The sequence below is a fragment of the Dendrobates tinctorius genome, unplaced genomic scaffold, assembly GCF_039654945.1.
Source record: "Dendrobates tinctorius isolate UK_male_01 unplaced genomic scaffold, ASM3965494v1 ptg000114l, whole genome shotgun sequence".
NCBI classification, from domain to species: domain Eukaryota; kingdom Metazoa; phylum Chordata; class Amphibia; order Anura; family Dendrobatidae; genus Dendrobates; species Dendrobates tinctorius.
In genome coordinates this window covers 1,295,434-1,318,823 of record NW_027361782.1, presented here as the reverse complement: position 1 = coordinate 1,318,823, position 23,390 = coordinate 1,295,434, and the positions used below count along the sequence as shown (strand labels likewise).

Sequence of the window (23,390 nt, the reverse complement as noted above, 5' to 3'; positions counted from 1 at the left end):
ACCCCCCCCCCCCCCCAAATGAGCACCTCATCTTTATGCTTTTTCTCTTGCTGACCTCACTAGGTGGGCTGAGCTAGGGGATGTACGCCCCTTTTTTAAGTTAAAACTTTCTACTTGCTGTGGGGCTCATAAAGTGACGGCAGGGGTTTGTATTTTCTCTTACAAAATTATCTTTAACTTAAGACCAAACATGATGTCTCTGTGTGGTGCTGGAGGTCAAAAACCCTTTTCCTCGGTTTCTGGTGACTCTAGATTTTGTAAAATGCTGTTGGGTGTAGTTTTAATTATACAGATTCTGAAAATATATGTTTCCTGTTAGGAATCTGTGTCCTGCCATACTTATGCAGAGATCCAGATCCTCACATTTGTCTCCAGAGGCTAAGTCCTTTCAGCCAGCTTCTGAGCATGCTCATGGAATGAGCTCCCATTGGAGTTCAGGAGTCAGGTGCTCAGGTCCTGCTCCTGATTCCATTGGTTCAGCTCAGGGCTCTGGAGATTACCGGAAGGTCCCGCTCACTATAAAAAGTGCGCATGGCTGTTCCGCCATGCGCTAGTATTTCTCATACTTGCTGCTGTGTGTTTGGTATGGATGCTTGGACTGGTGGATGACTTATTATGAAACCCCTTCCCTCTGATATTACGATTGTGTGAGTGATTGGGCAGCCGCCAGTAGCAGCGCTAGCGCCAGCGCGCTCCAGCTATACCTTTTCAGCAGCTAAGCGTCTTGCATTGCGCCAGCGTCTTTGCAGCGCCTTGCTTGCGGCTCTGTTCACGCCACGCTGCGGTTGCAGCCTTCCGGGTGTTCGCAGTTGTGACACCTCGTACCTTATTTTTTACGGTAGGTCTAGAGGGGATAGTCCTGGTGTTTAAGGCTATTTCTGTGACCTTTATTACCGTGTCCACATCGCTGAAGTCTGTGACTCTATACAGACTCAGCGGTATTTATGTTTTCGTTGGCAGCTCTGTGCATATAACAGTCTGCTTTAGTGCACGGAGTGCAGCTAAAACCCTGTGCACATTACCGCCTGAGTGCCCTGCCTCTTTTAGCAGCGGTTACCCCATCTACCGCACGGTGGACCCCGAGCGGTGAACGCACTTTATTTTAATTTTATTTAGTGCGTTCCATCGCTCTTAACAGTTTCCTTCCTCTAGGATTATTATGTGTTATTAAATTTGAGTTTGAATAGACAAAGGAGAGTTTACATCCAAGGGGATGCAACAGGCAGCCCTGGATGGGTGCTTCGGTTACTTAAATAATAGCTCATATTTTCCTGACACCACTCATGACCAGAAGCATCTTAACTGGGGCAAAGAGAAAAAGAACTGGACTGTTGCTCAGTGTTCCAAGGTGTTTTCAGATGAAAGTAAATTTTGCATTTCATTTGGAAATCAAGGTCCCAGAGTCAAGAGGAAAAGTGGGGAGGCACACAACCCAAGCTGCTGGAGGTCTAGTGTGAAGTTTCCACAATCAGTGATGGTTTGGGGAGCCATGTCATCTGCTGGTGTAGGTCCACTGTGTTTTATCAAGACCAAAGTCAGCGCAGCCATCTACCAGGAAATTTTAGAGCACTTCATGCTTTCCCTCTACCGACAAGCTGTTTGGAGATGGAAATTTCATTCTCCAGCAGGACTTGGCGCCTGTCCACACCGCCAAAAGTACCAATACCTTTTTTTACAAACAACAGTATCACTGTGCTTGATTGGCCAGCAAACTCGCCTGACCTTAACCCCAAAGAGAATCTACAGAGTATTGTCAAAGAGGAAGATGAGACACCAGACCCAACAATGTAGACAAGCTGAAGGCTGCTATCAAAGCAACCTGGGCTTCCATAACACCTCAGCAGCGCCACAGGCTGATCGCCTCCATGCCACACCGCATTGATGCAGTATTGAGTGCATTTACGGAACATACATTTCAGTAGGCCAACATTTCTGATTTTTCAATCATTTTTCAAGCTGCTGTTATAAAGTATTCTAATTTACTGAGATGACTTTTGGGTTTTCATTGGCTGTAAGCCATAATCATCAGCATTAACAGAAATAAACACGTGAAATAGATCACTGTTTGTAATGACTCTATATAATAGGAGTTTCACTTTTTGTATTGAAGAACTGAAATAAATTCACTTTTTGATGATATTCTAATTTTGTGAGAAGCACCTGGACATTCATAGACCTGTTCAGCTCAAAAACAAGCAACTTTACCACCGCCTTTCTCTGGGCACCCATGAAGCTGCCCCTCTCTGCTGCCGCTGTAAATTCACTTTACACTTGTGCTGTACCAATACAACGGAGTCGGTCTCAGTGAGATACAGATACAGACGGACCTGTGGAAGTTCAGGTTCTGGTATGCGTCCAAAATGTTATTTTAAAATTTGGTTCAGGTACCAGAACTGTACCCGAACTTGATCCAGAACCCTAACCTCATTGAAAACAATGGGGACCTGGACCTCTGATCTGGAAAAAAAATCTCTTTGCTTTGGACTTCTGGGAGAATCCGTGCTCGGCGTTTAGCACCAGATACTAACTGTCCGGTACAGACCCCTAACTCTTAAGTTCAGGTTTGCTCATCTCTAATAAAGAATAGAGATACTACAATTTACCACTAGAGGTCAGTGTTTTCACAATCCTGAATATCCCTCAGTGTATTGCAAGAATACAACTCCCATCATGTTCTGCAACACTCCGCCCGCTGCTCAAGACTGAGCTACCACCCGCACACGCCAGGCTTCAGAGCTGACAATCATGGACAGAACACCGAGGAGCTCAGAGACAGAGAGAAGACGAGTCCATCAGAGGAGATGGTGGCAGGGACCCTTTTTGACATCTGCTTTTCTGCCCCAGACTCCATTATAAACTCTGTTTTCAATGTAATTTAGTCTCGGACACTCACTGCGCCCCTATAGCCGCAGATTGTACAGACTCCCAGGAGTCGTTTCTGCTTCAGCAGTCCTGGGTCCTGCTGCCCCTGGCTGTTATTACACAGGGATGATACTGCTGCTGTGTAATGGGAATATAAAGAGGGTTCGAGTGTCTGCAGGTTCAGGAAACAATCAGAAGCTTTTCCAAGAAGAGAAGTTTTGTAAACTCCGATGTAAAAGCTGCGATTGTAACATGAAGCCCGAGGAGCGGCGCCATGGATCCCACGATGCTCCCAGGCAGACATCATACACCGGACTCGAACCCCCAGTTGTCTTCTATGTGGGCAGCCCGTCACCCCCCCAGCCGTCATCTATGTGGGCAGCCCTTCACCCCCCAGCTGTCTTCTATGTGGGCATCTTGTCACCCCCCAGCCGTCATCTATGTGGGCAGCTCATCACTTCCTAGCCATCCTCTATATGGGTATCTTGTCACCCCCCAGCCGTCCTCTATGTGGGAACCCTGTCACTCCCAGCTGTCCTCTATCTGGGCAGCATGTCACCCCCACCCGTGCTCTATGTGGGCAGCCCGTCACCCCCCCAGCCGTCATCTATGTGGGCAGCCCTTCACCCCCCAGCTGTCTTCTATGTGGGCATTTTGTCACCCCCCAGCCGTCCTCTATGTGGGCAGCTCATCACTTCCTAGCCATCCTCTATATGGGTATCTTGTCACCCCCCAGCCGTCCTCTATGTGGGAAGCCTGTCACTCCCAGCTGTCCTCTATCTGGGCAGCATGTCACCCCCACCCGTGCTCTATGTGGGCAGCCCCGAGCTCTGACTTACCCGCTGTTCAGTGAGATGTGCAGGTTGTAGCAGGAAATGAGCGGCGAGTCTGAAAACTCAAACAAGAAATCGTCTTCCTTCGGCTCCTCGCCCTCCGGCTGCTCTGTACAAGCGTCAGACGCGTCTAGGAGGACATCATGGCCGATCTCATCCTTTGGATCTAGAAGATAACAAGTATGGTGAGGACTCCAGTGCAGTGGCAGCCTTCAGTGTCAGACCACGGCAGCAGGGTATCAGGATATATTGGGACAGGCAGTTCCACTGCCGGAGACTGAGGACACATGAATCTTCATGGCCTCTTCATTAGATATCAATATGGAGAGGGTTCAGCCTCTGATAGTATAGGGGCACTCCAGCAATCAGGACAGGCGAGAGCCCCGGGGCCCCTGCAGAAGTTACATGCAGTCCCATTTGTTGATGTCGTACATGAAGGGACCACATTACACCAGTTATATTGCTGTATACATATGTTGGACTCTGCTGGTCCAGGGCCATCGTCCGTATTCATATCACCACGAGCCATGTACAGTGGCATGTAATACTTTGGGTGCCCTTGGTCAAAATTACTGCCATTGTGAAAAGTTAAGCAAGTTGAAGATAAAATGATCCATAAAAGGCCTAATGTTACAGATGACGCGTTTCGTTTGTATTTTGGACAAAAAACATATATTGTACGGCAGCGCTTACCGAGTGTGTTGGGGGGGACACTCGCTTGGCAACGGGATTAAAGCACACAGGCACAGTTTCTCACATAAACAGTCTTATTTCGGTTTATTCAACAATCATAAACCGCACCACGCATAGTCCATTACCTTACATCCATTGAACACGAGTCGACATTAAGTTTAGTCTCTAAACACGCTGGACAATACTCCGTCCAGTTACCGTGGGTGACTGCACTGTTCATTAACTGACCCCATACTCTGGGTTACCCTCCAGGAGCTCCGGCTCCACACACTGACTCCTTGTCAGTCCTAGGCTCCCAGAGAAGCGGTCTAACTGTGATCACTTTCCTGGACGGCGGACTTGCTCCACAGGCCAAACACGATAGTTCCAAACCCTCAGAAGGACAGTAGCTTCCCCAAAACAGTAGCAGTCACAGGCTCTGCAGGTCCATGGCATCACCATGTGCTCCTCAGAAATTTGGTCCACAAACACATAGGACCTTCCAACACAGAGACCTTCAGGACCTTACAACACTGATCATGTGACCCAAGCCACAGCCACATTATGTAGCTGAAACCACCCCCCCATAGGTGGGAGGTGTGTGTGTGGTTAGCCAGTCCCCCGCCCAGCTCTGGCTAACCCTGTAAGCCCCCCTTATAATGAAAACAAGGCTCGTAGGACTACAGGTCCCAGAGCAACATTACTGGCTTACAGCACAGAGGACCTCCTCTGCGACACATACCGGCCATTTACAATAATGCCGGTCACTGTCTCACAATATTTATAAATTTTAAAAATTACAAAAAGGAGAATGGGGTGATGAGAAAGTTTGGGCACTCTGCATGACTAGTACAAAGTAGCAGCCCCTTTTGAAAGTATCACAGCTTGTAAACACTTGTAGCCAGACAAGAGTCTTAATTCTTGTTTGAGGGATTTTCATCCATTCTTCCTCAGATTCCCAGGTCATCTTGCATCCTCTGCCATTCTGAAGTCTCGCCACAGATTTTCAATGGTGTTCAGATCAGGGGACTGTGACGGCCATTGTAAAACCTTCATCTTGGGCCGTTAGAGGTAATCTATTTTGGATTTTTACGTGTGTTTAGAATCATTCTCCATTTGTAGAAGCCATCCTCTTTTCACCTTCAGCTTTTTACAGATGGTGTTATGTTTGCATCAAGAATTTGTTGAAATTTCACCAAATCAATTCTTCTCTCTACCCATGAAATGTTCCCTGTGCCATTGACTGCTACACAACACGAAAGCATGATTGATCCACCCCCATGCCTAATGGTTGGTGAGATGTTCTTTTCCTGAAATCCTGAGCCCTTTTTTCTCCACACATACCTGTGATCATTGTAGACAAAGAGTTCCATTTTAACTCATTGGTCCACAGGACTTGTTTCCAAAATGCATCAGGCTTGTTTAGATGTTTTCTCGCATACTGAAGCTGAAATCTATGGTGAGGATGCAGGGTTTTTTTTTTTGTTTGTTTTTTTTTTAAACCATAAACTTTTTATTAACTTTTAAATAAAGTCATATTTAACACCCAATTAGCCTTCAGTCATTGTACATTTCTGATGACACTTCCATGAAGGCCATATTTGTGCAGGTGTCTCTGAACAATAGAACATTGTACCACAACTCCAGAGTCTGCTAAACCTTTTTGGAGGTTTTTTGCAGTCAAGCAAATGGTTCCGATTTGCCTTTCTAGCAATCCTATGAGGAGATATCACTAGGGGTATGTGCACACGTTCAGTATTAGGCAGCGCTTTGGACACAGCACGTCTGCTGCGTCCAAAGCGCTGCCGGCTATTGAACGCAGGTGATTCCGCATGTGTTCATTGTACCGCGCAGGATTACCGTCCTATACATTGTACAGGTGATATTTATCTTGAGGAGATTCGAGTCTCCGCAAGATAAATAGACATGCTGTGGTCTGGAAAGACGTGCCACATGTTCGTCTATGCAGGGAAGTGCAGGTGTCTGAGCATGTATAGTGGACATGGGATTTCTTGACATCCCATCCACTTTGCTGTAACATCTGGACCGCAGCGTTTATGGACCGTGGAAACAACCTAAAAATTTTCTTGGTCTTTCAGACCTTATCTTGACCTTCACTGCAACTGGTAAATGCCAATTCTTAATTACACTTCACACTGAGGAGTGTGCAACTTGAAGACTATTTGCTCTTATACATATACACCATTTTCAGAGTGCCAAGCAGATTCTTAGAAGAACACATGGTTGCTGGTTTTTGGCACAAGGTTAGAGGAGGCTGGGTTTTATAAAGCTGGGAAATTTGAATCATCTGGCCTTTCCTAATGATGATAGAGAACATAGTAATGGCTGGGCCGTACAATACAAGCAATTGTTACCATCAACCATTCATGTATCCCCTATTTCCTCATAGATTGTAAGCTCTAGTGATCGGGGCCCTCACTGCTCCTGTATCTGGTAATCGCGGCCCTTGCTCCAAACTGTATCTGGTAATCGTGGCCCTCACTGCTCCGGAACCGGGCCCTCACTGCTCCGGAACCGGGTGATCCTGGCCCTCACTGCTCCTGAACCGGGTGATCCGGGCCCTCACTGCTCCTGAACCGGGTGATCCGGGCCCTCACTGCTCCTGAACCGGGTGATCCGGGCCCTCACTGCTCCTGAACCGGGTGATCCGGGCCCTCACTGCTCCTGAACCGGGTGATCCAGGCCCTCACTGCTCCTGTATCTGGTGATCCGGGCCCTCACTGCTCCTGTATCTGGTGATCAGGGCCCTCACTGCTCCTGTATCTGGTGATCAGGGCCCTCACTGCTCCTGTATCTGGTGATCAGGGCCCTCACTGCTCCTGTATCTGGTGATCAGGGCCCTCACTGCTCCTGTATCTGGTGATCAGGGCCCTCACTGCTCCTGTATCTGGTGATCAGGGCCCTCACTGCTCCTGTATCTGGTGATCAGGGCCCTCACTGCTCCTGTATCTGGTGATCAGGGCCCTCACTGCTCCTGTATCTGGTGATCAGGGCCCTCACTGCTCCTGTATCTGGTGATCAGGGCCCTCACTGCTCCTGTATCTGGTGATCAGGGCCCTCACTGCTCCTGTATCTGGTGATCAGGGCCCTCACTGCTCCTGTATCTGGTGATCAGGGCCCTCACTGCTCCTGTATCGGATGATCAGGGCCCTCACTGCTCCTGTATCGGATGATCAGGGCCCTCACTGCTCCTGTACCTGGTGATTTATGTGATTACTGTTATTCTGTAATGTCCCCTCTAATGTACAGTGCTGTGCTGAAACCTTAATCAAAGTCATCTGAACACACAGTTCTCCAGGGGTACGGAACATTTTTCACCAGCCCATTTTCCTTTTTGTAATTTTTAGTGTAAGAGCTGAGGTGTCATCTGTAACTTCAGGCCTTTTAGATTATTTCCTCTTCAACTTGCATAACTGTTTACAATAACAGTAATGTTGGACAGGGGTGCACATATGTTTACGTACCACTGTATATATAACAAGTCTGTCATGGTCCTGGGTTTCCACCCATATAAGAGGGGGCACCCAGGAAATTATCATCCTGGAGGGCCTGGAGACATTTACAAATGAGGGCAGGTAGTGCCTGAGAACAGGGAAGCACCCTGCGTCTCTGGGGGGGGTGCGAAGCGAAGGACAAGCTGCTACCAAAGAACAATAGAGGGGACCCGTGAGAAAGCAGTAGACGCCGCGTACAATGATGAAGACACTCACCTAATACCGAGCTGCTAAAGAAGTCCCAGGAGGCCCGCGGGTCCCCATCACAACGGCCTCGCAGATCAGAGAGGTAATCTACAAGGTGAGAAACAGCAGGGACGTAATATGTCTATCTTTTTGGGCGTTCAATCTCGACCCAAAACTTGTCACAGCGGATGGTTCGCTACAATTGCATCCAGCCTAGATAACCCTATGAGCCTTTGCTACAACGTATCAGTCTGGAGTCCAAGAGTCTCTAAGCCAGATACAACGGCGTTCAACCGCCGGACGTAAACAAAAAGTTATTTACTGACAGCAAGCAGAGAGCGTGTTGGTCATTGTAGTATGCCCACCCAGCTGGGAGTATTGCAAGGACAAATAAGTGAAGCCTTACCACTCAGAAACATCCTCATGGTTTCGCTGCTGGCCAGCTTCATGGGCGTCTGGCCGGAGTATGTGGCCAGGGTGGGGTCGGCCCCGTAGGAGAGCAGGAGCCACACAGTTTCCAGGTTGTCATTGACCACGGCATCATGGATGGGCCTGGCACAAAGAATAACACATGGGGTGAGAGCGATGCAGAGATTGGGCCGGCAGAGGACATTCCCCATCAAAATTTCTCTATTTATAGGTATCCAATTAGGCCGGACCTCTCCGCGTCTGCTCTGATGACTCTCTAACCCTCTAGAGAACATCGTCCATGTGGGGTGCTGCAAGCAGTCTATGGAAAGCAGGGGGGCCATGTTGGATCATTCCCAGGGTGGACCCTGGAGGCGACTTCATACTTTAATGTAAATTCACAGGAAGAAAACAGGGCTCAACTCCTCTCACCTGGTCCCGTCCTGTGCGCTGCAGTTCACATTCGCTCCATTCTCCAGCAGGATCCGTAGGATGGACGTCCAACCACGGGCACAAGCTTCGTGCAGGGCAGTGTACCCCGCATTATCCCTGTGGTTGATGTCACCCTGGTCGCGTTGTAGACAGTACAGTACAACATCCTAAGGGGTAGAATCAGACATGACAAAGCGATCAGCGAGAAGGGAGGAAAGGGCAGTGAGGAAGAGACGGCGCCGCTGGGGCCGAAGAGACGGCAGAGGCATGGGACGAAAAGACGACGGCAAAGAGGAAGAGGCGGAGAAGAAGAAAAGGAGGCGTCGGCAAGGAAGAAAAAGAGGCGGCGGCAAGGAAGAAGAAGAGGCGTCGGCAAGGAAAAGCACGGAGCCAACGGCAAGGAGAAGAGGAAGGGGGGATGTCGCTCTGGGAATGCCAGCGGGGGGGGGGGGGGGGGGGGGGGTTTGGGTAATGTGAAGAAACCAGACTATATCTTAATTACCCAGATGACTATGTTTTTGCAAACCGAGAAGAATTGACTTTTTACCTGTATATTGGCTTGTGGATTTAAGTGTTTATTTCTGGTAAGTCAAGAAGACAGACTTGCAAACTGATATACCATTTAACATACTGTGTAAGTCTGTAATGGTGACTTGTAAATAGTCTGCGTTTATCTTTGTTTATTGATAAGTGCTGATAGGCTAATTGTGTATTGTGGCGCCCCCAGGAGTATGGTCGCCACAGTGGCTTTGCCTTCCTCCAGGGGAGGGTAATGCCAGGCTTGGAGGCAATGATGGGTCTTTCTCGCAGTCAATCTATGCATGCAACACAGTTCCACTCCAGGCCAGCAGGGGGAGCTCTGAACCGGGATTAAGGGGAGGAGTGCTCTCTGAGGGCTAACAGGAAGGAGTGGGCAGTTAGTCTGCGAAGGGTGAAGTGTGCAGACGTGTGGAAGGAGCGCTGAGATAGAGCTGAGAGGAAGAGCTCATCTCTGGAGAGAGCGCATGAACTGGAGCCTGGTCTCTACGGTTGTACGGATACTAACGGTCCTGCAACAGACACCAGAGGAGTAGGAGGCTTTAAATGCCCTACTCCCATCTAAGACTTGAGGGCACAACAGCAGCTTGTATAGTGAGCCAGGACTCAGGAGAGAGGAGTCCCCGAGATAGGCTACAGCTGCCTGCCATGCAAGTAAGGTTTTTGAGAACATCTGTGAGGAGGAACTCCAGTGTAACTCAGTACTGGGAGTACTTCATTCGAATAAGCACTAGTAAGGAGACTACACAACCCATCTGCTGAGAGAGAATCCCTGAGTTGCTTCCAGGCTAGCCTGCTCCGTTACCATCTGTAATCAGGACCCTGGACTGCATTTATCAAGCAAAGGTACAGAAATTGCACCCCGCTGTGTCTTGTCTGCTTCCTACCTTTCCAGCACTGCTACATCCCCGTGCCAAAAAAATCTACACTGCCCTGGGACTACAGCTTCACCTGTGGGGAGCTTTTACATCTTTGCTGCACCATTCCATCAGTCCCAGCGGATCTGCATGCAGCGTCGGCTGAACATCTCACTTGCCGAACACCACAGGTGGCGTCACAAACTATTCCATTAACTATAATCCACCATCTCCATTTCCCCATTACTTGGGCACCCAGGGCCACGGACCGGGTCACCGCTGCTGTGACACATCCCCCTGACACCGGCCCGGTACAGAGTACCCCACAGCCCTGGGAGGGCGACCCATGTATTGTATTCTGGAACCAGTTTGTTGACTTTGAAAGTAAAGAGTGAAAAGAATGTGAGAGTGGACTGAAGGACACTGGGTAATTCTAAAAATAGCTTACATGCCTCAGGTATAAAAAGACTCAAAGATCTCATCTCTCCAACTGAAGTAACACATAGCTACCAGCTGGACATTCTGCAAAACACCCAACGGACGAGAGTCAGGACTGCAGCCAATTCATCATGGCACCATCACGAGGGACACGGATCTAAGATTCTATAGGAAAAAACCTAGGGGTTTTTGGCAGATCTAATCCAGTGACCATCTCTGAACCATGGATATGTTTGGAGAAAGCCAGGTTTTTGGGACCCGCCAGTCGCCTGGTTCGATGGAGATAGTCGGATAAGCCAGGTGGTGACTTCCGTGTCAACTGGCTTTGGAAAGTGTACGGACTCTATGGACTGTTCTCTGCCATCTCCTTACGCTTGTTGCTTTCTCTTCTCTGTGTGTGTATCACAGGTGGAATGGCGACCCTGGGAGCTCGAACATAACATCTATCATTATCTTGGCGAGTCAGCGGAAGGGTGAGACCCTGTAAGATGCACCATCTTGGGGTAATCACTAGGATTGTTCTGTTTGCAATTGGGTGCTGTGGTTCAATTAAGTATTGCCACACTGGTTTACCCTAACCCTGCGTTGTCTGTGTTGTGTTTGCCCACGTGGAGAGAGAGCAGGAAGTTCAGAGGTATGAGCCCTGGTCCATGCAGTCTTGCTAAACACAGCCGTGCCAGCGGATGAAAGCGCCCACTGACCCCTTTTTCTTCACAGGGACGTCACTCTGGGAGAGGCGGGGGGAGGGCGTCGCTCTGGGAGTGGTGGCAGGGGGACGTCGCTCTGGGAATGGCGGCGGGGGGACGTCAATCTGGGAATGGCAGGGGGGACATTAACCCTTCACATGTTTGTAGTTCTCTATTGTGTTTGTTTTTATTACTTCTCCCCAAGCAGAGAGGAGCCATACTTCGGTCACACCGGTGGATCCCCACTTGCACCTCTCAATCTCTCACCTTGTATCCCAACCGTGCCGCTCGCTGTAGTAGGGTCTCTCCAGCATTTTTATTCACAATGAGTCTCCGGGCTTCAGGGGGCATGTTTTGGCTGCACAGGGTGTCACATGAGCCCAGACTGCTGGTCCGACGAGAGCTGCAGGGGGTTCCTGGCTGACAGCTCTTCCGGGGAGATTTTGTGGGAGTGCTTCTGGGAGTCAGGCTGCTCCGCCAGCCCCGTCCCTACAGTAAGAAAACAAGATGGATGATGAGAAGAAATAATGGTAATATGCCAGGCGTGCCGGAGGCCAGACACCAGCACTACTGCACATCAGAAGCAATATTTAAGGCCGCCGTCTACCGATGCCCTCTATAGAGTCTCCTACCTTGGCCTCCTCATCTCTGCCGCCCCGGAGATGTTTTGCCTTGCACTTGCGTTTTCCAGAGGGTTTTTCCAGAATCTGTAAGGGCGAATCCTCAAGGCTGAAGTTTCTGGGGTTGCTCAGACTCTGGTTACTCTGCAGGATCTCACCGGCTTCGTCTGTTGAGATTTTTCTCTTCCGGAAATCTAAAATTATAAATAAAGCAGTATGAGCAAAACTGGGAAAAGGAAGAAAAAAAAAAAAGAAAAGAAAAGGTTTCTTAAGAAAGTTCCCCTCAAAGGTGAACGACTTGTCAGCTTCTGTGCACCAGTTTCATCAATTTAGTGGCCCCATAGTAGGCTATAAAACCTAAAAAGAGTCAATATACAGTGGCAAGTAAAAGTTTCGGTGTCACTGATCAAAATTACTGTTATAGTGAACAGGAAAGCAAGTTGAAGATGAAATGATCTAAAAGGCCTAAAGTTACAGATGACACATTTCCTTTGTATTTTAGGCAAGAACTACACTCACTGGCCACTTTATTAGGTACACCTGTCCAACTGTGTGTTAAGACTTAATTTCTAATCAGCCAATCACATGGCGGCAACTCAGTGCATTTAGGCATGTAGACATGGTCAAGACAATCTCCTGCAGTTCAAACCGAGCATCAGTATGGGGAAGAAAGGTGATTTGAGTGCCTTTGAACGTGGCATGATTGTTGGTGCCAGAAGGGCTGGTCTGAGTATTTCAGAAACTGCTGATCTACTGGGATTTTCACGCACAACCATCTCTAGGGTTTACAGAGAATGGTCCGAAAAAGAAAAAAAATCCAGTGAGCGGCAGTTCTGTGGCCGGAAATGCCTTGTTGATGCCAGAGGTCAGAGGAGAATGGGCATACTGGTTCGAGCTGATAGAAAGGCAACAGTGACTCAAATTGCCACCCGTTACAACCAAGGTAGGCAGAAGAGCATCTCTGAACGCACAGTGCGTCGAACTTTGAGGCAGATGGGCTACAGCAGCAGAAGACCACACTGGGTACCACTCCTCTCAGCTAAGAACAGGCATCTGATGGCTACTTTCAGCAGGATAATGCACCATGTCATAAAGCTCGAATCATCTCAGATTGGTTTCTTGAACATGACAATGAGTTCACTGTACTCAAATGGCCTCCTCAGTCACCAGATCTCAATCCAATAGAGCATCTTTGGGATGTGGTGGAACGGGAGATTCGCATCAGGGATGTGCAGCCGACAAATCTGCGCCAACTGTGTGATGCCATCATGTCAATATGGTCCAAAATCTCTGAGGAATGCTTCCAGCACCTTGTTGAATCTCTGCCACGAAGAATTGAGGCAGTTCTGAAGGCAAAAGGGGGTCCAACCCGTTACTAGCATGGTGTACCTAATAAAGTGGCCAGTGAGTGTATATACCATATATTTTAATTTTTTACACTTTAAAAATTACAAAAAGGAAAATGGGCCAATGCAAAAGTTTGTGCACCTTTGGAGATTTGTGTGCTCAGATAACTTTGACCAAGTTTCAGACCTTAATTATCCTGTTAGGGTTATGGCTTATTCACTATCATCGTTGGGAAATTTGCATTGCCTGGCCTTTCCTAGCTTTATAAAACCCAGCCTCCTCTAACCTTGTGCCAAAAAGCAGTAGCCATGGGTTCTCCTAAGCAGCTGCCTAGGACTCTGAAAATGGTGGAAGCTACAAAGCAGGAGAAGGGTATAAGAAGATAGCAAAGCGTTTTCAAGTTGTGCTTTCCTCAGTTCAAAATGTAATTAACAAATGGTAGTTACCAGGAACAGTGGAGGTCAAGATAGGTTCTGGAAAACCAAACAAGGTTTCAGTGAGCGCTGCCTCATAGGATTGCTAGAAAGGCAAATCGGACCCCCCTTCCCCGCTTGACTGCAAAAGACAGATTTAGCAGGTTCTGGAGTTGTGATACAATGTTCTACTGTTCAGACAAATCTGTACAAATACGTCCTTCATGGAAGGGTCATCAGAAGAAAACCTCTCCTGCGTCCTCACCATAGAATTCAGCTTCTGGAGTATGCAGAAGAACATCTAACCAAGCCTGGTGCATTTTAGAAACAAGTCCTGTGGACCAATGAGGTAAAATAGAAGTCTTTGGCTACAATGATCACACGTATGTGTGGAGAAAAAAGGGCACAGGATATCAGGAGAATAACATCTCGCTAACCATTAAGCATGGGGGTGGATCAATCATGCTTTCGTATTGTTTTGCAGCCAATGGCATGGGGAACATTTCTAAGATAGAGGGAAGAATGGATTCAATGAAATTTCAACAAATTCTTGATGCAAACATAACACCATCTGTAAAAAGCTGAAGGTGAAAAGTGGATGGCTTCTACAAATGGATAATAATCTTAAACACACGTTAAAAGCTGAAGGTTTTACAATGACCCTCACAGTCCCCTGATCTGAATACCATTGAAAATCTGTGGCGAGACGTCAAAATAGCAGAGGATGCAAGACGGCCCAGAAATCTCCAAGGAAGAATGGATGAAAATCCCTCAAAAAAAAACTGAAAGACTCTTGTCTGGCTACAAAAAGCGTTGACAAGCTGTGATACTTTCAAAAGGGAGTGCTACTAGGTACTAACCATGCAGGGTGCCCAAACTTTTGCATAGGAAAATTTTCCTTTTTGTATTTTTTAAAGTGTAAAACATGAAAAATATATTTCTGGTGGGCCTAAAATACAAAGGAATTCCAAGTCCTCACTAAAATGTAAAGTGCAGCGAAATATGTTGGCGCTATAGAAATATAATGATAATAATAAATTTATTAGCCATAACCCTAACAGGCTAATTAAGGTCCGAAACCTTGGTCAAAGTTATCTGAACACACAAAGCTCTAGTGGTGCCCAAAATTTTGCATCAGCCCATTTTCCTTTTTGCAATTTTTAAAACGTAAGATGATGTGTCATCTTTAATTTTAGGCCTTTTAGATCATTTCATCTTCAACTTGCTTAACTGTTCAAATGACGAGAAGAACAGACAAGGAAGGTCACATAAAAGCAAGAAGAATAAACATGAAACGTCACCGAACAGCAAGGAAAGATGCGGAATGTCACCAAACAGAGAGAAGAAAGGCCACGAAACATCACCAAACAGTGAGAAGAACAGATGTGGAACATCCCCGATCACAGAGAAGAAATGATGAGGAACGTCACCAAACAGCAAGAAATACAGAAGTGCAACGTCAACAAGAACGTCCACAAGAAGAAAAAATGCAGAACGTCACCGAAGAGCGAGAAGAGCAGACGCAGAACGTCACCGAAGAGCGAGAAGAGCAGACGCAGAACGTCACCGAAGAGCGAGAAGAGCAGACGCAGAACGTCACCGAAGAGCGAGAAGAGCAGACGCAGAACGTCACCGAAGAGCGAGAAGAGCAGACGCAGAACGTCACCGAAGAGCGAGAAGAGCAGACGCAGAACGTCACCGAAGAGCGAGAAGAGCAGACGCAGAACGTCACCGAAGAGCGAGAAGAGCAGACGCAGAACGTCACCGAAGAGCGAGAAGAGCAGACGCAGAACGTCACCGAAGAGCGAGAAGAGCAGACGCAGAACGTCACCGAAGAGCGAGAAGAGCAGACGCAGAACGTCACCGAAGAGCGAGAAGAGCAGACGCAGAACGTCACCGAAGAGCGAGAAGAGCAGACGCAGAACGTCACCGAAGAGCGAGAAGAGCAGACGCAGAACGTCACCGAAGAGCGAGAAGAGCAGACGCAGAACGTCACCGAAGAGCGAGAAGAGCAGACGCAGAACGTCACCGAAGAGCGAGAAGAGCAGACGCAGAACGTCACCGAAGAGCGAGAAGAGCAGACGCAGAACGTCACCGAAGAGTGAATCAGAAACATCAACGAACAGCGAATGTGGAATGATAATTACTGCACTGCAACAAAATGATGAAATAGTACAGCAAAGTCACAGATAGAAATGCTCTGACACCAAAGGGCAATATCCAGTGTCCTCCCGTCCCCGGGCAATATCCAGTGTCCTCCCGTCCCCGGGCAATATCCAGTGTCCTCCCGTCCCCGGGCAATATCCAGTGTCCTCCCGTCCCCAGACACCTCCCGTGTCCACCCGTCCCCAGACACCTCCCGTGTCCTCCCGTCCCCAGACACCTCCCGTGTCCTCCCGTCCCCAGACACCTCCCGTGTCCTCCCGTCCCCAGACACCTCCCGTGTCCTCCCGTCCCCAGACACCTCCCGTGTCCTCCCGTCCCCAGACACCTCCCGTGTCCTCCCGTCCCCAGACACCTCCCGTGTCCTCCCGTCCCCATACCCCTTCTTACGCACACCACAAAGTTTAGCAGATGAGAACGATCAGCAGATTGCTGACTGATGTGTACTGGCAGCTTTAGGGTGAGCTGCCCTTGGACCCACCTGTCCGTGCCCTCCTCCGACAACAGTACTGAGACACTTCCTCCTCCTCTTTTTCCGTCAGATACTCCCCGTTCTGGTATTTCCGGTTCTTCTGTCTCCGCCTCTTTCTCCGGCGTAATAAACCATCCTCTTCACCATTATTGTCCTGCTCTCGCAGACTCTCTGTGACAGTGTCTAGACCCCTGCTGGACAGTTGCCAGGAGTCCTGAATTACTGGGGTGATGAGCTCGGGCTCAGGCTCCACTTTGATGGCTGTGTACTTGCGAGGCCGGCCTGGTTTGCAGTTCTTCCGCAGCTTCCTTCTCTTATAGGGGATGGTTGCCTCATCCTCCCCTTCCTCAGTCCGGACATCATCTACTGTGGGTCCAGTGTCCGAGAATCCGTAAGATCCTGCAGAAAAACAGAAGTAAAAAGGGTGATGCCATGCAGCTCGGCACCAATACAACCACAAACTGCAGCAACAAGAAGGACAATACACATATATATCAGAAGATGCGTCCCTGCTGCTACCATTCTCAGGGTCCAGGGAGTCATTTGATAACCCGCGGCTGCCATTACAGCCCACATGGAATTGCGGCCCGTTCCAAAACTGTTGTAATAGAGTCCTATTGGGTACATCCATCCTTTACTTCTGAGAAGCAGGATGACAAAAAAAAGAAAGGAAAAGGAAAAGCAGGCTGCGTTCACCTCGCGAGTGCCCGCCACTCCCACGCTGATGACATGATGCACAGCACTGCTACACTCACGGGCAGGTACAGCTCGTCATCACTCAAGGCATCAGCGCTGGAGCTGCGTGGGAGTTACATGTGCAGTAAGGTGAGTATTTTTTGCCTTTGAACAACCCCTTTATATGCAGCCATCCCGCAGCGACCCTGGATCACAGCCATCCCGCAGCGACCCTGGATCACAGCCATCCCGCAGCGACCCTGGATCACAGCCATCCCGCAGCGACCCTGGATCACAGCCATCCCGCAGCGACCCTGGATCACAGCCATCCCGCAGCGACCCTGGATCACAGCCATCCCGCAGCGACCCTGGATCACAGCCATCCCGCAGCGACCCTGGATCACAGCCATCCCGCAGCGACTGAGCAAATTTTGGTATTTAGTATTTACCAGGGATTTTATATTTTGATGATCGCGAGGGAAGGAATGAAAACTCGACGACGTTCAGCTGCACGTTCGGATTAAGACTTAACAGTAGCCCCTGCGCAACTGCCAAGAAGGTGGAGAAAATAAAAAGTCTCTGATTTTAAGTAGATAAAAGTGTCGCAAACCGCAGGTGATTGCGCTGCATTATCTGTTTCGGCCGAGAACACTGGAACAGCCGATAAGAAGGGCAGTGCCCATCCCCCACTGCTGCATCGTTACCTGTCTGACTGCGGGTTCGTCTCTTTAACACGACTGGGATGAAGTCTTTGAAGCGGTTTTTGGATTTTCTCTCTGGCGTGGCTGTCGGGAAGGGAGAGCACAATGAGAGGAAAGCAAGAAAGGAACAAAGCTTAATTTAACGGGCAGCAGAGGAAGAGGCCAGCAAACAGGGGTCTAGTGCCATCATAGCCAGAGCCCAAAAATGCCCACTGGTCTATACAGGTAAAGGGGAATTCTACTTTTAGCAGGCCAGAATAACATGGGTAGGGGCACAAGCCACTTTGTTTTTTGGGGGGTTTTATTTTTAAGTAAATGACAGGTCTGTGCAGAATTTCTGGTAAGGCTGCGGTATCTGAGTCACAGGGGCCATAGCGGTGTAATACCCCCAGCTAAAGCTGAGACTTATGCCAGTAATCACCAGCTGCCATACTGCACAGACTTCAGACAAGAAACCTTACTAGATACACAGGAGGATCTAGGAGGAGCCGGCACCCAGGAAGACCCAGGATGGTGCCGGCGCCTAGGAATACTCAGAAAGGTGCCTGCGACTAGGGAGACCCAGGAAGTGCTGACACACAGGAGGAACGGGCAATCAGGGAGACCCAGGATGGTGCTCACACACAAGAAGAACTGACGCCCAGGGATATCTAGTTGGTGCTGGTGCCTAGGGAGACAGAGAGGTACCAGCGACCAGGGAGACCCAGGAGGTGCTGACACACCTGACAGGAGGAATAGACACCCGGAGAGACGGCGGCGCCCAGGGACACCCGGAGAAACGGCGGCGCCAGGGACACCCGGAGAGACGGCGGCGCCCAGGGACACCCAGAGAGACGGCGGCGCCCAGGGAGGTGGCGGCGCCCAGGGACGCCCAGGGAGAACTAGGGAGGTGCCGGCGACCAGGGAGACTGCAGCGCCAAGGAAGTCTCAGAGAGGGAGACTACAGAGAGATGCCAGAGAGATCCAGGGAGATTCTGGCGCACAGGGCCACGGAGACGCAGAGTGAAGTGCTGGCGTCCAGGACTAAGGAGATCGAGGGAGGTGCCGGCACCCAGAGCCAGGCAGACCTAGGGAGGTGTTGGCGGTCTGGAAGACCCAGGGAGGTGGCGGCGCCCAAAGTCAAGGAGGAGCGGGCACCCAGGGAGGTGCCTACATACAGGGCCAAGGAGACCCAGGAGGTGCTGACACACAGGAGGAACCGGCATCCAGGGAGACCCAAGATGGTGCAGTCGCCTAGGAAGACCCAGGGAAGTGCCAGCGACAAGGGAGACCCAGTAGGTGTTGACACACAGGAGGAATCAGCACCCTGGGAGACCCAGGAAAGTGCCATCGCCTAGGAAGACCCAGGGAGGGGTCGGCACACCACGCCAGAGAGACGCAGAGTGAAGTGCCAGTTCCCAGGAAAGGGCCGGTACACAACACAAGAGACGAAGAAGTGGAGTCAAGGGCCAGAGAGACCAAGGGAGGTGCCAGCACCCACAGCCAGGAAGACACAGGAGCCCAAGGAGGTGGCGGCGCCCAGGAAGACCCAGGAGGTGGCAGCGACTGGGAAGACCGAGGGAGGTGGCAGCGCCCAGAGCCAGGGAGAACTGGCAGGTGCCAGCGACCAGGGAGACGGCGGCGCCCAGGAAGACCCAGAGAGGGAGATTACAGGGAGATCCAGGGAGATGCCGGCGCACAGGGCCATGGAGACGCAGAGTGAAGTGCTAGTGTCCAGGGCCAGGGAGAGTGAGGGAGGTAGCCAGGGAGGTGTTGGCGGTCTAGGAGACCCAGGGGGGTGGTGACGGCCAGGAAGACCCAGGTAAGCAGCGACGCCCAAAGCCAAAGAGGTGCAGGCACCCAGGGAGGTGCCGACGAACAGGGCCAAGGAGTCCCAGGGAGATGCTGGCGCCCATGGAGACACAGAGGTGCCGTCGTCCAGATCCAGGGAGCGTCCCAGGAAGTGACGGCTCCAAGAGCCAGGGAGACCCAGGGAGGTGTCATCTCCCAGAGCCAGGGAGACCCAGGGAGGTACCAGCACTGGCGTCCAGGCAGGTGCTGGCTCCCAGAGAGAACCAGGCAGGTGTCGACACCCACAGCCAGGGAGACACCAGACCCCAGGGAGGTGGCTGCACCCAGGAAGACCCATTGGGGTGGCAGCTGCCAGAGAGACCCAGGCAGGTGGCGGCTCCCAGAGAGACCCAGGCAGGTGGCGGCTCCCAGAGAGACCCAGGGAGGTGCCGACACCCAGGACCAGGGAGACCCAGGGAGGTGCCGACACCCAGGACCAGGGAGACCCAGGGAGGTGCCGACACCCAGGGCCAGGGAGACCCAGGGAGGTGCCGACACCCAGGGCCAGGGAGACCCAGGGAAGTGCCGGCACACAAGGAGATCAATGGAGATGTCGGCCACACGGCCATGGAGACCCATAGTGACATGTCGGCGCCCAGAGCCAGGGAGACCCTAGAGGTGCAGTCATTCGGAATGTGCCCACGCAAAGGAAAACCCAGGATGCGGCCACGCAGAGGAGGACCCAGGATCTGTCCACATCCACAAGCCATTTAGTAATTGTGTAGGGGGAGCTTTGAAGACCTCCAATGTTGAAATCCCCAGGAGCCATCCTCACATCCAGCAATCACACACTTGTATTTTGCAGATGTAGTCTACAACCTTGGATGTGGATTCTGATCACTTGCTCCAATGGGTAGATTCCTTGTGTACTGAACTACAACTCCCAGCAACCTGTGCTGACTGCACCTCATGTGAATACCGCCATATCATGAGCTAATGTTGTAACAGTAGGAGAGCGGTGAACATTAGCAGCCCCTCAGACGGGAAGTATAAATGTAGTCACAGGAAGTGCCGGTATCAGCCACGACTGCTGCCTGTTGTGTAATATCCTCCCATCAGCTCACAACCTGCCATCATCTAGAAAACCAAGGTTCCTGGAAATACAGGATGCATCCACACCAATGGTAGGAGATGGGATTCCTGGCATCATAGGCGGCAGATTTAAGCTGTCCCTGTAATTAGCCATTCTCCCCAATATGCAGTGTGTAGGACTACACAACATATGTCAGCATTCAGATACTATGCCCTCTATTAGCCAACAGTAGCAACACTCGATAAAGATGACGGACAGCTAAAGGCCATGAGAGGAACTAGTCTAGGACAAGATGTCAATGAAGCCATGATAACCCCTGGCACCAACAGATGGCGTTGACAACATTGCGCACTGCCTTCAGGGCCGCTGAAAATAAAGGACGCGTCCATCTGCAGCATCGCCCGATACCCAGGGCGGGGCAGCGAGCGACTCACAGGGCGGGGCGAGCGAGCGACTCACAGAAAAACAAAATGACGCATGGCACAGAGCAGAGGATCGGATCCTGATGAATCAATTGTAAACATAAGACAAATACATTTTTTAGCCCACTTAAAAAAATAAATGAGAATAATCAAAGAAAAAAAAAAAAAGTGTCCTGGTGAGAAGTCTGAGCCAAGAGACAGCAGTGCGAATCCAGATGTGTGGGGACCACCCCTCCGAGGCAGGTGTCCAGGGACCATCCTTCTGGATCTTTGTTGTGGTCAGAGACACTCATGAGTATTCATCTATAATATGAAATACAATGTACACTCACCTCCAACAATATCTGCTGTGACAAAATAATGAAGTCTGCAGCCGACTAGTGGCCGTCAATAGGCTGCAGCGGTCACATGACATAACAATGTCACATCACCCACAGGGAACAGCGGCGCTGCAAAAGGCGAGTATACATTGTGCTTATTAACCCTTTAAAAATATTCCTGCTCCTTTCCATTCTCTGTACAATGCTACAAGATCAGATGTCTCCAGCCTGAGACCTACTCGCCCAAGCATCTCACCTGGGTCATACTCTGGGTCCAGAGGTTCGCTCTTTATGGCTCTTCTTCGCCGCCGGACTATGGAAATCACTGGATCCTGCTTCGATTTCAGGCTTGTATGTTCTTTATTCTCAAGATTTGAGTCACACGAAGGTCGCTTACCCTGAAAGAAAAAGAAGATAGATCATATACAAAAGGTCAAAAACAGATCGTATAGAAGAGATTATATAGGGATAATATAGAAGGGATTGTATAGGAGAGATTATATGGGGATCATATAGATGGGATCGCATAATATAGAAGGGATCGTATAGAAGAGACTATATGAGACAAAGATAGAACTTTTTGGTGATAACTCTAAGCGGTATATGTGGAGAAAACCAGGCACTGCTCATCACCTGCCCAATACAATCCCAACTGTGAAACATGGTGGTGGCCGCATCATGCTATGGGGGTGTTTTTCAGTTGCAGGGACAGGACGACTGGTTGCCAGTGAAGGAAACATGAATGAAGCCAAGTCCAGAGATATCCTGGCTGAAAACCTCTTCCAGAGTGCTCTGGACCTCAGATTTGGCTTAAGGTTCACCATCCAACAAGACAATGACCCTAAGCACACAGATAAACCCAATTGAGCATCTCTGGAGAGACCTGAAAATGGCTGCCCACCAACGATCACCATCCGACCTGACGGAACTGGAGAGGATCTGCAAGGAAGAATGGCAGAGGATCCCAAATCCAAGTGTGAAAAACTTGTTGCATCATTCCCAAGAAGACTCATGGCTCTACTAGCTAAAAAGGGTGCTCCTACTCAATACTGAGCAAAGGGTCTGAATACTTATGACCATGTGAGATTTCAGGTTTGTTTTTTTTAATAAATTTGAAAAAATTTCTACATTCCTGTTTTTTCAGTCAAGATGGGGAGCAGAGTGTACATTAACCCCTTCACCCCCAAGGGTGGTTTGCATGTTCATGACCGGGCCAATTTTTACAATTCTGACCACTGTACATTTATTAGGTCATAACTCTGGAACGCTTCCAATGGATCCCGGAGATTCTGACATTGTTTTTTCGTGACATATTGTACTTCATGTTAGTGGTAAAATTTCATTCAAATAACTTGCGTTTATTTGTGAGAAAAACGGAAATATGGCGAAAATTTTGAACATTTCGCAATTTTCCAACTTTGAATTTTTATGCCCTTAAATCACAGAGATATGGCACCCAAAAAACTTGATAACTAACATTTCCCACATGTTTACTATACATCAGCATAATTTTGGAACCAAAATTTTTTTTTGTTAGGAAGTTATAAGGGTTAAAAGTTGACCAGCGATTTCTCATTTTTACAACACCATTTTATTTTTACGGACCACATCACATTTGAAGCCACTTTGAGGGGTCTATATGATAGAAAATACCCAAAAGTGACACCATTCTAAAAACTGCACCCCTTAAGGTGCTCAAAACCACATTCAAGAAGTTTATTAACTCTTTAAGTGCGTCACAGGAATTTTTTTGAATATTTAAAAAAAAATGAACATCTAACTTTTTTTCACAAAAAAAGTACTTCAGGTTCAATTTTTTTTATTTTATCAAGGGTAACAGGAGAAATTGGACTGCAAAAGTTATTGTGCAATTTGTCCTGAGTACGCTGATACCTGATATGTGGGGGGGAACGACTGTTTTGGCGCATGGCAGAGCTCAGAATGGAAGGAGCGCCGTTTGACTTTTTC

General features: G+C 49.3%; 1 protein-coding gene across 4 annotated transcripts in view; it reads right to left on the bottom strand.

Annotated features, from left to right (window-relative positions):
* Positions 1-23,390, bottom strand: part of BCORL1 (BCL6 corepressor like 1) — a 68,144-nt gene that overhangs the window by 5,775 nt on the left and 38,979 nt on the right. For 3 of the 4 annotated variants that reach the window (XM_073589838.1, XM_073589835.1, XM_073589839.1), the window contains exons 5-13: positions 21,679-21,820; positions 17,821-17,901; positions 16,451-16,840; positions 12,059-12,240; positions 11,694-11,915; positions 8,909-9,075; positions 8,475-8,620; positions 8,099-8,176; positions 3,702-3,861 (exon numbers count right to left, since the gene is read on the bottom strand). In XM_073589838.1, coding sequence (XP_073445939.1) covers positions 3,702-3,861; positions 8,099-8,176; positions 8,475-8,620; positions 8,909-9,075; positions 11,694-11,915; positions 12,059-12,240; positions 16,451-16,840; positions 17,821-17,901; positions 21,679-21,820 — 1,568 coding nt within the window. The remainder of the gene's footprint in view (positions 1-3,701; positions 3,862-8,098; positions 8,177-8,474; positions 8,621-8,908; positions 9,076-11,693; positions 11,916-12,058; positions 12,241-16,450; positions 16,841-17,820; positions 17,902-21,678; positions 21,821-23,390) is intronic. The other variant, XM_073589837.1, reaches the window with a different exon arrangement.